This window comes from Acyrthosiphon pisum, chromosome X, assembly GCF_005508785.2.
Source record: "Acyrthosiphon pisum isolate AL4f chromosome X, pea_aphid_22Mar2018_4r6ur, whole genome shotgun sequence".
NCBI lineage: Eukaryota > Metazoa > Arthropoda > Insecta > Hemiptera > Aphididae > Acyrthosiphon > Acyrthosiphon pisum.
This window is the reverse complement of record NC_042493.1, coordinates 96,209,889-96,226,134: the sequence shown is the minus strand read 5'-3', so window position 1 is coordinate 96,226,134 and position 16,246 is coordinate 96,209,889. Positions and strand designations below refer to the sequence as shown.

General features: G+C 28.8%; 1 protein-coding gene across 1 annotated transcript in view; it reads right to left on the bottom strand.

The window, feature by feature from the left end:
* Positions 1–3,676: 3,676 nt before the first annotated feature.
* Positions 3,677–16,246, bottom strand: part of LOC100573512 (short-chain dehydrogenase/reductase family 16C member 6-like) — a 22,511-nt gene continuing 9,941 nt past the window's right edge. Inside the window, exons 3-8 of the mRNA XM_003244380.3 lie at positions 11,284–11,438; positions 7,694–7,871; positions 5,306–5,435; positions 4,046–4,160; positions 3,829–3,954; positions 3,677–3,749 (exon numbers count right to left, since the gene is read on the bottom strand). Of these exons, the coding sequence (XP_003244428.2) occupies positions 3,677–3,749; positions 3,829–3,954; positions 4,046–4,160; positions 5,306–5,435; positions 7,694–7,871; positions 11,284–11,438 (777 nt within the window). The remainder of the gene's footprint in view (positions 3,750–3,828; positions 3,955–4,045; positions 4,161–5,305; positions 5,436–7,693; positions 7,872–11,283; positions 11,439–16,246) is intronic.

Genomic DNA, 16,246 nt, shown 5'->3' with positions numbered 1-16,246 from the left:
GTAATTTGTTTTTGTACTTAATTTTTAAGTATTAAGTACAGAAGTAATGATAATATTTAATATTTAATATTTGTGCGGTACTATTATACCAGTGGAACAAACAGTATGTTCAATAATTGAATTGTTGGTAAAATGAGTTTTTTGATTTCTTTGTTTTTCGCCAGTAAATCATTATTTTACACACTTTTTTCATTTCTTTTTTGTCGTAAGAATCCTTAATTTTTTGAAAGTTTTTGTTTTGTTTTTTTCAATAGGAGATACATAATATATGATATGGATAACACATAATGGTTTTAGTTAGTACGGTATCTGATCAATCTCAATAAATGCTTTTGACCAAAACTTCTGGTACATGACGTATCTGATCAATGGTGCCGAGTTCAGTAAAGCAATGTGGTTAAATTCTAACCAAAGCTCAACCAACTACCCACCCACCCAATTCATCATTCAAAAACAGAAGAAAATATTTAAAACACCAAACCACACAGTCACTCGCTTTGCTCGCAAACTACATATATTTTATTAAATAATTTAATTTTTTATTTTATTCTTGTAACGATGTCAATCATAGTCACTGATCAGTTAGTCAGTCACTATGTTCACAAACAAATCGCGGAAAAAAAAAGTCCCGATAAAAATGAATGAAAATATATCAAAACTGAAGTATAAATAAGTTAAATTTGTATTTAATAATACATTAAAGTTACATAAAAAATCATATAATATCATAGAACAATTTTTATTACTTACTTAAATAATAGAATTTAATTTAATACAAGTCTAAAATAATAAAATTTAATACAATAGTCAGTAATAAATATAATTATAGTTCCTATCTATATAATTATAATAATGCTATAAAATAATAAAAATGTAATATTATAATTAGGTACACCTCTTTCTTATGTTATTACATACGTTTGTTAAAAAGGCCTGTTTATACATGTAACCTATTATTATACCAAAAAAACGTTTGTTTTTATTTAATGTTCTTAATCAAAGTTCAAACTATAAGTATCTAAATTATAGCAAAAGCCAAAAATATGATCTTGAAAATTAAATATATATATATATTTTATAATATATACATTATATATTGGTATGTAAGCTCCCTTCTATTTTGTATGATATTATATGATTTTTTATGTAACTTTAATGTTTTTTTCAATATTATTTTAACATATTTATGCTTCAATTTTGATATATTTTCATTCATTTTTTTCGGGACTTCTTTTTCCTGGTGTGGAACTTTTTTTACCAGGACTTTTTTTTCCGATTTCCTCACAAACATTTTGATTCTATGTTTGCATACAGTTATAATTTATACTATACAATACGAACAGTTATTTTAGCTCTTACCAATTTACTTATGACCTATAATAGTCTATATATAATATAATAGCTAGACACTTGACATTTTCAAGGTATCTTCGTATCACCATGTAAGGGTGCACTAAGTAAGGATTTTCAAAAATTCTCATTTTGAAAAGGTGATCACACAAAGATTTTTGAGTTTCACGATAGATCACAAATTTTTTTTGTTTATAAATGGTTACTTATTGGTTACAGGTAGTAATATTAATAGAAAAAAATAGTATAAATAAATATTTTTGTGTGTATTAATAGTTGTAATTAGTTACTCGGGTAAATGAGTTAAAACAATGCATCAAATCGTCGCATTTACATGGCCTCAATTAAAGAAGCTATAGGTATCTTAAAAACAATAGTATGTTTGTAGCTTATATATTCAAAAACTGTTTTTTTTACAAAAAATATTTCAAACTTTTGATGAAAACTTCAGAGATTATTCTTAGAGATATCATAAACGTCTTAGTATGTTAAAAACATACCAAGTACTTATAATCCAATCAGTAACTTGTTGTTACCCGTATATTTAGAATTATTTCACAAATAGCGAGGTACGCCAACGCCTGCATCGATTTGCTCTCGAATTTAGGTACATTAAAACCGATATACATCCTGTATAATCAAATAATAGAGTTACTAGCTATTACAAGTATACATTAATATGCTAATACATTATAGCTAAGTACATAAATATGGAAACATCATTTTGAGATATTTGATTCACAAAAAATAATTAAAATCAATATTTCATGTTAAAATATAAAGTTTAGGTTAAATGTACGTTAATTTAATACATAATAATATATAGTATTCGCAAACACATCTATAACCTGATTTATATCAATATCAGACTATTCAGACTCATGAAATAATCATAAATTATTTTAAATGATCATGAGAATTGAGAAATTGTTGTTCTCAATCAATTTTTGAAAATTTTTAATGGTTATGTGCTAGATACTGCTAGATACTTGTAGATTATAAGCGATTTAGAGAACCGTGTAGATATACTGTACAATGCAAATGCTCAACTGTAATCCGGGATTTTGGGTTTTGAGATAATTTTAGATTCGGTCAAAGATAAATAATCACACATAATTATTACCTATCATAGAAATTCGTTTGAGGTATAGGTACAATAACACAGGCATAATATTCATAGGCGCAAATATGGGGGATTTAGGGTCTAAGCCCCCCTCCACAAATATCCATATAACCACAAACATTTCCTACATTTTGTTTTAAGCTTATTCAATATTATCAAAGTAAGGCTTTAGGTCCCCAAATCCCAAACACTATTTACGCTTATGGGCATATTAGTACCTGCAGGTTATAGAGTACCTACCTAATACAATACCTACTGGCTGCTGTAATAATGCATTACCTAAGTAATACGTAACTGGTACGTGTGTAAGTACCCAGTACCTACTTATTTTAGTAATAGTATTAATTATCCTGGATCATTTTTTACCAGCCCACTCGGTCACCACCCACCCACCATTTTAGGTGGTTCATTTTTATTTCATAAAGGAAGTGCGTACTCGGCGCCACTGATCTGATTAGTGATTAGTGCCTCGAGTCGCGACCATTCATTGATAAAAGTTAAAGTGAACACACAGCAAATCCGTATTAGCTAAGATTACTAGATAAATATTATGCAATATATACATTGAGAAATTATTTTACTTATGAAATGAGCTGAATCTCCGTTGAACTAACCACTTTATTCTCTAGAATATTACGCTACATATAGGTAGGTACATATGTACCTACATACTGTATTTTTCCCTAGTATTTGACAATATTTTTGTTGATTCGACATTTTAAAGGAATTTCTAGTGGAAAATTTCCTAAGGAAAATAAATGCGGAATTATGCAACTATACCGACTATGAAATACTTAAATTAATTATTTAGTTATTACTTATTTTAATATAATTATTAATCAGTAAGAGAAGGCTGCTATTTAGCTTTTAAATACTTACTTTTTATGAATATTAAGTAAGTATACTTACTATAGGTAGTAACATTGTCATTAATTTTATAAATTCAGTAGATACCTTTATTATGCTATAATTTTATATATGATACTATAATAACGCACATCTAGTGAACATTTCAAGTATTGAAGTACTCATCCATATTATGGTTATTTGTTTTAATTACAACAATATAAGAAAATTGTTGGAAGATGATTTGACTTCATATGACTTTATATGGCTATAATAAAATTTACAAACTGTATAGGATAATAATAATAATATGTTTATTTTGGTAGTATTTTTTCATGCGTACTTGATAAATAATAATTAATCATCGTGTGCATCAACGCCACTGCCCATAAAATCTTTAAAGGCCAATGCCATTTTGTACGGATAACACCTAAAACAAGTAAGAAAAATAAACTACAATGTGTAACTACAGCTATCGTTGGACCTTGCATTAAATAATTTGAATTTACCTAAATATGTTATTGAATGTAAGCAATGGTCTCGGAATGGAATGTTCAATTAAGTTCCTTCGAACGGCGGTTATTATTTCTTTTGCCGTCGACTCAGCCGTTACGAGTGGTAACAAGCTGGGAAAACTATTTAAAATTGTTTTATCAGTAATAAACGTCTACAAACTTCATACAGCTGTAGGTATATAATGTGATGTGTGACATCACCCGGACTTACCGAATTACAGGTTTTTTGCACAGACCGGTGTCGACCATATACGGGAAAATAGAGGTGAAATGGATATTTTTGTAGCCATCTTCTCTGCACTCGTCCATCATCGCTTCTGCTAGGCCTTAAACCAAAACAATGTTTAGGTGATGACCCACCTAGTGCTCCAATTGTGGGGGCTGGGACGCAGTGGGGACGGAGCTTCTCTTCAATTGTTTTATATTTTGATAGCAACCAATCTAATATTATTTTCATTAGAACGGGGGGATGGAAGTTTTATTTGTTAAAATAATATTTTAATTTTGTTATTATTATTTCGTAAAGTTGTACAATGTATAATAATTATATTCAATAAGATATTAAAATTTAATTTAATGATTTTTCTTATAATAATTGATAACACGATCAAAAGCACAGACTAAGGTATAAGTACAATATCTTGGTCCGTGGTCAATGATTTTTATCTATTTATCATTATTACATTATTATTTATAATTAATTACCTAATTAGTTAGAAATGTTAGAATATACTTTTAACTTTTAAGCAAACATTAGTTTTTATGTTAATAAATGACAATTAAAGTAATATTTATTGTAATTGAAGATGAAAGATTGGGGGGGGGCAAAGCCCCCCCCACGAGCTAGATTAAGTTTAACCATTGTAAGGAACGCTAATTTTTTTCAAGTCCAATAGTCCACTTTCTTTTAGTTTTCCAATTCGAGCACTTATTAATTATTATTATTTATTATTAACTGTTTGTTGCGAGCTGACAACCAGTAGAGGTGTATTGGTACGGAAACGCGTATACCCGTCAGCAGATTTTCGATTTTTGGCGTATACCCAATGTAAAATCTCATTTTACGGATATACGCTCCTAAAAAAACCCGAAAACCAAATAAAAGTTTAAACTTATTTATTAAATAATGTTCATAGGAAAAAATTGTTATGATGTTTTAATGAATTATTTATCTACAGAAGTATTGAAGATAACAATATGCATTGTGACTTGTGTTTAATGTATTTTAATTTTTAAGTTCAATTTAGTAAACGCGGCAAACGTGTTTCTTGCGGTGTTGTATGTTGGTAACTGGTAACCATTGACGCTACGTGTTTATCAGGCATGGGTCAGTTGGAATGGCTTATTTTTTTGGTTTATTTATTATTTATATATTTATTTATAAACTTTTTAAGGTTACGTACATATTTTATTAGTGCGTATACCCATAAATATATTTAGCAATACACCACTGATATTGTCAACAACTAACCTCTCACTGCGAATTTGGATGCACAGTAAGGCACTAGGTTCTTCAAGCCAATTATACCAGCCATTGACGACAAGAAGACTAAATGACCTTTGTTTATCGCTTTGATTCCAGGCAAAAATGTATCGAGCATCTACATTCAAAACAAAATTGAATTTATCTTAGAAATAAAAAAATTAATATTATATATATATTAAAATGACCCAGTGAAAAAAAATTCAATTATCAACAAATCAGTTTTATGCGTAGGTATAATACCTAGGCATTAGTAAATTGTAATTAAAAACTAATAACGTATAAATTCTTGATATTTTCACTAAATATATTTTATATTAGTATTTTCCAAACACGATAAAATGTTCTAAATATTTTGGCTGCTTTTGAGTTGTTTATATAGACATTTTAAATTGTCTCAGGATTTTTTATAAGCATTTAGAGTTCAAATGTTGACAAGATTTATTAAAATCCCTAACATTTTAATATTATTCTGTAATTATTCTCATAAGTATAATGTGCCCAAAAAAACAAAAAATATTTAAGCACTGATTTGTTTATAGGTAGGTATTTTGATTTCATAATATATGGTGGATAAAATTAGATATTTTTAAACGAATAATAACAGTTTATGTTGTCTTGTTGTAATTTAAAAATATAATTTGAGTGTACTTGAAACTTTTGAAGTATATTATTATATACTATACACACAATGACATTTTTAAAGGCAATGACTCCAAAAAAAATTAATTCAAACTACTGTATTACCTACTAATAGTAAAATAAATTACTGTATAAGTACTTTAACAGCAATAATGTCATAAAATAATAAATAAATGCACATAGTTATAAAAGTCTTACAGACCTGAGTCATTGCTCAAAATCATTTTACACAATGATGTTATATCATTGAATTTCTATTTACACATACATTACAGTGACCAAACCTAATTAGGTACATTAATGTACAGCAGATCGGTATCTACTTGCCCACCTTATTAATTTTGTTATAATGAGATGGCTTATGTTTCATGCATTTTAAAAGGGCCAACAAATAAAATAAACGGTTGTGGGGGTTGGGGATTCAGTCGATTTTACTGCTCACATATTATGTGTGTACTATACAGAGTTATTTTCAAGGGATTGTTGGTACATGGGTCCCAATCCATGATATTTGCTGCACGCCCATCGATATTATATACCATAAGTTTCGGCACTGGATATAAACTAATAATACCGGTACCGGTGTCATTGTTGTCGATTAGACTTATTTAACGGAAAACAGGTTATACTTAGAATGCGCTAACTAAAAAAATGTTATCATCGAACCTATATTAACAGGTCGTGTTACCTAAAAATTACAGATTTTTGACAATTTTATTATTTGAGTAAGGAGCTTTGGCTCGAATCTTACGACAAAGCCACACCCGCATGTCACCGTCTTACAAACGCGTAACATACCAAATTTACACTGAGAAATTTCACGTTTTATGTCATTAGCTTCAAAATTAGAGCGATTCGAACTATTATGAAACTTGATGGTAAGAACATTATCCATGTTGGAAGTTTTTTTACGATAATTTAGTTTTTAGGTGAGTTATGCGTGTATAATAAATATAAATTAAAAATGCTCATAACTCACTTAAAAAACTGAAATATCGTAAAAAAACGTCCAACAAAACAAAGATAACGTTCTTACCATCAAGTTTCATAATAGGTCAATTCACACTAATTTTTAACATAACGGCATCAAACCATGCATTTCTGAGCGTAAATTTGGTATGTTACGCGTTTGTAAGACGGAGACAACACACGCGGGTGTGGCGTCCTCTTAAGGCAGTTATTAAATAGGTAGCTGTTGTCTGTTATTACCTATATTTTATAAATTATAATTTATATTAGCAGCAAATTTTTAGTTATTGACCTTATTGATTATAATATCATTAATTATTACATTATGCAAAGCCAGTAAGTTAAATTAATATAATTTGATAATAATATTAATAAAAAAATATACTAAATGTTTTATTTTTGTGATACGGGTGTTTTCGGTATTGTGTGCTGCGATGTAATTTTTATTAGTTTTGAAAATGGTATTTGGTTGAATTTAAAAATAAAATATTGATGGTTATAATTATTGTAAAATGTGATATTGTTATTGTTATAATGGCATGTAGGTACTAGGTTATGTATTATATAATATTATAGTTATACATCATTATGTAAATAAACGTAATTTAGAAGCATTATTATTTATTTTGGATGGCGAAAAGGTAATGTCCATCCAGTATAGGAATATAGGTACAACATTCATATTTTTTATTATTTAGTTTTAGATTTTTGCATGTCTTATGTTCAGATTATCTGACGAGTGGGTAGCGGCCAGCGGGTACTTACCCAGAAATTAGCAAACACGTTGATATCGAATATTTTTTTTATGGTGGCTTCGTCGTGAGCCTCGAGAGGTTTACATGGCATTATCCCTGCGTTGTTAACCAGAATGGTAACAGTGCCAACTTCGCTCTTGACCTTCTCACCAAGCTCTCTGACTTTTTCCAACGTCGACACGTCGCATCTGAAAATCCAGTTTCGAAATAACATTTACCATACACGTTTATACCAGTAAGTTTTTAATAAATAACAAATATTTGTTTGAAGACACATTAATCAACACTTGAATGGATGAAGCTAAAGGGACACCAAAAACACTCAAATGTCTCTTCAGAAACCGTTTTAAAATTAACAGAGGCGCCCTCTCAAATAATACAAAAAAATTGTTGTGGTATAGGTAAGTCTATTAATTTTATCAGATGGGGAATATCAGTTTTCCTTTTTAGTTATACTTATAACGCATCTATAATCAACTTACAACGCTTCGTGATAGCCGATAGGTACACCGTGACGTGTTGTTTTGTGTTTTTATGTTTATACAAAAATGCAATACCAATGATATGAATATTGTACCTGATGATAACATGATATAATTATTGTTATTTTTAGTTATCACTTTTCCGCACATAAATGTAACAACACGGTCAAAAGTTGAATATATTCAAGTGTGCGGTATCGTGGTTTTGGTAACTGTGATAACTTTGATTATTTTACACGACATGGCGTAGTGTGAACTCAGTTTTACGTTATAGGTATATTAACCATCGGTTTTTGAATCTCATTGTCATAATAATTATATTATTGAATCTATAGGTACACGTGTTCCGTTTTGTTTAAATATATTAAATTAACCGATATGTTAATTAGTACGCTTAAGACACTAAGACGTGTGCACTGTGAAGCAGTACTTTAACCAATACCAGGTACGTTTTCGGTGCAGCATCAAACATGAAATAGTAGAACAGCATGGCGTAATGAAGTCTAGACTCTATAGATGCTGATCGTAATATTGTCCGGACCGCCGGATACTAGATAAGTACCAAGTAGACGCTAGTCGACGCGTCCGGACCATAATATAGGCGCAAGTTTTATTCAAGCCCCCTCGTTTTTTAAATATATTCATTTTTAAATCCATAACCAGTGGGTACTTACCTAATAAAAAAATTATAAATTTAAAAAAAATATATTTAATAATGGGATTTCTTTGCCAACTCGATAGTCAGTGAACCACCTGAATGTTGTCTAATAACTATAATAAGTAATAAGTATTATACATTTACAGACTATATAATTATCTAAGTGTTATTCAAACGTTTTTCATACTATAGTATATCCTGTATCCACCCTATAAAGCATCCCCCCCTGGTTGCTCCACTGTGCATTGATAAATTATGAGTTGTATACTTGTATATTGTATTTGATTTATCATGTATTTTTTTTACTGTTGAGTATCAATAACTAAATAATTGTGTATTATATTATTATTGTAAAAATGATAACAATTGGTGTGAGGGTACGAGGGCGGAGCCCCTGCGGGTCTATGTTGATTTTATACATAACCCCCCACACTGCAGGCTAAACACATTAAGGCAGTGGCTTCAACATAAGGCTAAGATGGTCTATACCAGCGGTTCTTATAACCTTTTGTAGATCTTGATGAAAGATTTTTAGAAATCGATACCCTACCAGTTTTTTTCGAATACCTTTTTTTCACAAAACATCTAATGTTATTATAGCCAAAATTATTATAATTATTATTTTATATTACAATCACATAAGTATACATAACAAAACATACATATTTATAATTATTTTTATTACACTTAATTTTTTATAAAAATGTAATATAAAAGTATAAATGAGTATGATCGTTCAACTGCACTTCGTGACAGAGAATATACGAATGCCAACTACAGTGCTGAACGCATGTACTTTTTGTATGAACAAGAAAAACTGATAAATAAATATTAATAATAAAATTATATGGTGTAGAATCTTCACCTACTATCTAACACTGTAAAAACTTAATTGTATAGAATTTCATTATATCTCGTCATCGGTGTGATAAAGACTTAGATCATATACTATGGATGGAGCCACAGCGTATGATTTTGTTGCTGATATAGCGACGAATCACAAAATTTGGTGATCAATGTGCGCAAGCGCAATGCAACTCCTAGCATAATTATCCATAGGTACAATAGATATCTGTGGATAAATACGAAGGAGAAGTCTCGTTGCGCATGTGCATATTGACCACCTATAATTCGGTGACTCGTCGCTGATATCGGCAACGTTTTTTTGTATTGATTTAATATGCTGTGGCTCCATCCATAGTATATGATCTAAAGAAAAAGATAAAATAGGGCTATCTCTTATATAATAAGATATAATATTATACCTATATGAAAATAATAAAATAATAATCCAAAAATATTGTAATAAATAATAATGCACTCTTGTTACTTATGTTATGTGTTCAGGCTGCGGCGGACCCACAGGTGGCCGCGGACCGTAGGTGAAGAACTGCTGGTCTATACCATAGACAATAGTATAGGTACTAAATAGTAAATACTATATAAATACTCTATACTCTATTGCAGAGATGGGCATCAGGCGGCCCGCGAACCATTTTTTACATGTCAATTTAGTTTATAAAAATATAAAATGTTAAGATTTTTCTGTATTTTATTTTATTATATTTATAAAATGATTAAAATCGATATAGTGTTTATCGTAAAATATAGATATAAATCTTTATCTAGTATTGAACTTAGTCTAACTAACCTAACCTTAGGGTATAGTTAACATTACGTTTTTTTTGCTTTCTATGTTCTCTGGCCCACTAGATTTACATTCAAAATTGGCCCTCCAGTAGCATTGAGTTGCCCATCCCTGCTATATATACTATATATATACCACCCTCAAGATTTCGTCATTAGTTGAGATTATGCCCACCAGTATTTTGCATGATAATATTATTGTTATATTTATCTATAATACCCCCCGAAGTTTAATCTAAAACACCCATCTCTTACCACGCCTGTAAAGCTACAGCAGCTATAGATATATCTGTAGAAAGGAGTCACAGTCGCCGGCGTATCGTCATATTATTATAATATCATCAAGCAAAATAAAAACAGAATACGGTAACGGCTGACCGATACACACAAACGCCAACGTTGTTGATAATAAGTATATTAATTATTTTATTTTAACTTGTAAGCTATTATAATATAATATGTTAATTTTGTTTTGTATACAGCAGCATGATAAAACCGCCGTGCAGTATTGTAGCCTTATCAATTCAAATTGTGTATGATTTATTTATTGTCTATATAAGAATACACACTTAAACATAAAACACATATCTAGGCGGTCGTAATAACCGGCGCGCACGAAGTATTTTGGTGACCGGGCATCACGGCCTATTATTGTTCGTACCCGGCCCGTACGGTGACCATAATATAGTTTATAAAATATTGCAATCACTATGAGAATATAGTAAATTGTACACACTCACGTAAGTGGCGTATATACGGGGGTATGGGGGTTATACCCCCCTTGAAACTATCCTAGATACGCTACTGACTCACGTGTAAGCGATAGCTTTTCCTTTCCACTTAGAGTTGATTTCCTTTGCGGTCTCCTCGTTTGACTGCGCGTTGATATCGACGCACACCACTTTGGCGCACAAGTCGGCGAACTGCATCGCCAAACATTTCCCTATTCCGTGTCCTGTACCTGTGATCTATATGCATAAAAGTACATTGTTATAATGTAAATTAATTAACGCACTGAAAAATGCAATGAAACACTAAGAATATGTATATTACTATTTTTTTTTATATTATTTAAATATTTATTTAATTTAATACACACCTAAAAAATATTTTTATTTGCAGTTATACTTAGATAGCAGTATATACATTTTTTAGATTCTGAGTGGAACGATGAATGGATTGGTTTTACAATGATGTGTGTTTTTTTTTTTTAATTTTTTTTTTTTTGTGTCTGTCATCACCTTTTAGGACAGTAAAAGTGCTTCGATTTTCTTCAACAGTATCTTTTCTGATAGGAGAGTGAATCTAGTTGATACTTTGGGGGGTCAAAAGTAAAAATATCCCAGTAGTTTTTAAAAGCGACGTAAAAAACAAAAGAAAAGTTAAGGAAAAACAGGAATTTTTACACAAAATCTGTTTTCGAGAAAATCGATTTTGGTTTTTAGTGCAACTCTAAAACAAATGACCGTAGGTACATACAATTTTGACTAAGTATTTATATTAGCATTTTCTATACACCATAACATTTTCCAAATATTTTGACTTATTTTGAGCTGTTTACGGACATTTGTAGTTTCCGTTTTTTCTATTTTTTTTTTCTATAAATATCAATAAAATTTTAATAGAAGGTTCCTATTATATTGTTTTAAAGGCAGATGAAAAAAATTAAAAATCCGCAGTCACAATTTTTTTTTATAAGCATCTAAAGTTCAAATATGAATATCACTCGATTTCTCATGTTACGATTTTCTTATTTTGTGTAATTAAAATAAGAATGACTGTAGATACTTGAAAATTTCATTGAATGTTCATATTAGCATTTTCTATACACGATAAATTTTTGAAAATAATTTGACTCTTTTTGAGCTTTTTATGGACATTGTCAGTTTTCAATTTTTTTGTTTTTTTTTCTATAAACAGCGATAAAATGTTATTTGTTTTATAAAAAAGCGTGAAAATTTAATGCAAGACTCCTAATATATTGTTACGATAGCAGTTGAAAAATATTAAAAATACATGGTCACAATTTTTTTTTATAAGCATTTAAAGATCGAATTTTGACAAAATTTATCAAATTTAAATTTGAATAATTATTTTGTAGTTAAAAATTTATAAATTGTTCAACTTTTGTATTTAAGAATTGAAAATTTAAAACAAAATTCTACGTAAGTAATTAATTCTGTTACCAAAAAATCTAAAAAATACATTTACACAGTTTATTTTTATTGTCATTTTAAGTTCAAATTTGGATGAAATTACATATTAAAAACCTAGAATAACTATTTTAGTTATTTTGTTGTGATTTTATAATATTATTTGTGGGTAGTGGGTACTTGAAACTTCTAAGGTATAGGTACTATTATATATCTATGATAGTACCACGATTTATTGTTGATGTACCTATAACGCGTTATAGGTACCTACTTATAACTTATAATTACCTACCTAATGGATATTGTGATAAGATTAATTTGGAATTTATTATAGGTACCTATTATAGATCAATTTTTTTTTTTAATACCATAGGGCATAGACTATATAATATTATGTCTTATACCTAGACTGACATAACGTCCCCGCTCAGAATCGTTTTTCTTATACAATGATATTATATAATTTAATTTAAATTTAATACCATCCATTATACAGTGACCCACTTGTAACCTACTGTACAGCAGGGTGACATTCACTTACCCACCTTTTTTTAAGAATGGTTCTTAGAACAATCTTGTTAATTTATTTATTTTAACCAGAATTTCTTGTGGGAATTCAATAATAGTACAGTTTATCCTATAAGTTTGTTATAAATTATTATTATATTTTAGTTTTCACCTCATAATATTGTATTGAACATTTGAACATTTACTGATCTTGGATAATCGAATTAACACATTTGTTTTGAGATATTAAATGTATGTTGTGCCTTGTACTAGAGTTCAAGTATTAAAACAAAATGTTTTCTATATTATACTCGTATACCGTTAGATAGATTGTCGTTATTTTAATATAGTCAATATTAATGTTATTTTAGGTAGTATTATTAGTCAATAATTCAACATAGTCACTTTTTGTTATAGTAAATTACTTTAACTGTCGTGTTATATAAATAGGTACTGCTATTATTGCTAGGTACATCCAAAATACATTTAGCTTTTCGATATTTCCAAAATACACAGTTTGTAGTAATCACATAAAAGTAAAAAGTAAAATAGAATCTAAAATTCTCATTAGATAAACTAAAAAAATTTTAGGATTTTTACGCAAAAACAGTTTTGGTTTTTGGTGTAACTCTAAACAAAATAACAAACCCATGCATACATATAATTTTCACAGAATGTTTATATTATTATATTTTCTGTGTGGCATAAAATGTTAATAATATTTATGTCCGTAAATATGCATAGTATATTTATGTGACACAAGGGAATGATTAGCCTCGTTGTGAGCTTTCTATAGGCATCTAATAAACTTAATTCAAGGTTCCTCATAAGTCATAAGTTGTTGTTGATGGAAATCAAAAAAAAGTTAATCCTCGATATGTTTTATGAGTGTACAAAGTTATAATTTTGACAAAATTCATCAAAATCATAAATCACGAACGTATACAAATTAGAAATACATAAAACAATTTTTATTTATATTTAACATTTGAAAAATTAATACAAGAATTACTTTGTTTTTCTACTTTTAACAAAAAACAAGTTTACCAAAATGTCAAATAACTTTATGAGTATTTGACGTTCAAACGCTTTGCTGTAATTCAACAACGAATAATATCTGTAGTTACTTGAAATTTTCACCAAATGTTTATTTTATAATTTTCCATGCATGATACTATTTCCAACATTTTTTTTTTTGGTCAAAATGTTTGTAAATTGTATACAAGTTTTTTATTCATTGTTAAAATAGCAATTTAAAAATATTAAGAATTTATAATCCTAATAAAGTTGAATTTTTTACAAAATTTATCGTAATTTATATTATATAACACATTAGCATAACAGTGAATCCTCTAGACACTTACAACTGTACAGTAGAGCTTTACCTTTTTTTAGTCTTATTTGCATTTATAGACATGGGGTAGATTGACCACAGTGGTGACTTCCGCGATACTATTATGCAAATATAATTATTTATTATTGACTGTACCTACCTAATATTAAATAGGTAATCGCAATGAGCGTGATATTTGGATAATAAAGTTGCTGAAAACGACGCACAATTAACTCGTGGTCAGTACCTATAGGTATTTAATACTTGATTATTAATGTTTACTTATGTAAATTATGTACACAATCTTCATACTCCAAAACTCGTTTTAGTACTTTTAACTAAGATATTATACCTAGTTAAATACGCAGTATTTCGATTTGCCAGCTAATCATTGTAAAATAAAACAAAACAATAATATTATGGCCCGAATGTTGGTGCCCTAAATTATCTATACAATCGAAATGTAGTTGTATTAAATATTATTTAAAAATCTTAGACTGGCTTTAGGGGTAATCGTGCTTTAGCCTAAATAAACAAACTAAATCAATAACAGAAATAATACATATTATAGCCTATAGGAAATGTGTACAATAATATTATTATGTAAGTAAACAATCATAAATGGAATTTATTGGGATATATCTTTAAATATAATTTTTTGTATTATTGTATACTGTTATGGCTTAAGGGTGATCTTCATTAATGTATATATATTGTATATTATTTAAAAAATTGAATTCTGTTTGTGAACTTACCTATATGGTAATTTATTGAATTTAAGATCAATGCGATTCAGTTTATTTTAATTTTAAAATAAATGTACGATACCCAGATCATTTTTTTTTAAAAATCAATTGTTTTTGCTAATGCCAAGACTGTGGGATGGGGTACAAGAGACGATCCAATTCATATTTAATATCGTTATTAAAATACTTAGTTGGTTTTGAAGTTTAAACATTTTTTCTATTTTATAAGTATGTAACGTTATATAAACAATTGATTTATTCGAGCATTTAATCATAAGTCATAACCAATGACAATTAACTAATACTCTAACTTTATACTCTCATAATATTATATAGGTAGTCGTATTACATTTATTGAAATTAATAATTAAGTTTTAAATAGTATTTTTAAACTACATTTAGAAAATCAAGATACTCATCACAATTGATTATTCATTACACTTACTTAAAACTAGATTTCCAAAAATAAAACCGCGTACAACTAATTTCCTAATAATAATTGCCTACTATACTTCGAATCTACACAACTATATAATATATACCTACTAAGTACTCAGATCCTGTTAAAGCATTCGGATCTGGAAATAGCGTTTGGGATTTCTTCGAACGGTGGTTGTCGCTTTCACTGTTTTTGCCATGGTTGTATATCAATTATAAATAATAATCAAGAACATTAATAATTTTTCCCGTAATCCTACGGTCGGCTGCTATTATACGTTTTGCGTGTTTATTTTTTCCAGTGAAATATGGTCTAGTATTATACGGTTTGTGAATTTCCAGATTTTTACGGTCGGTAAAAGTACTGTATGAAAATGATCAAATTCGGGAATTATATGGTTTACAAAAAAAAAATTCTGTAATATTACGTTCGGGAACTATACGGTCAGCGTATTTATTTTTTGGTTCGCTACTTTATTAACCTATGGTCCTCCAAAGTTTAGTAAAATATGCATTAATGCTTTTAATTTGAAATAATTGATATAGGTTTAATTGTACAAGAGCTAAATCATTTTTTCTTATAACTAACGTTTTGCAAC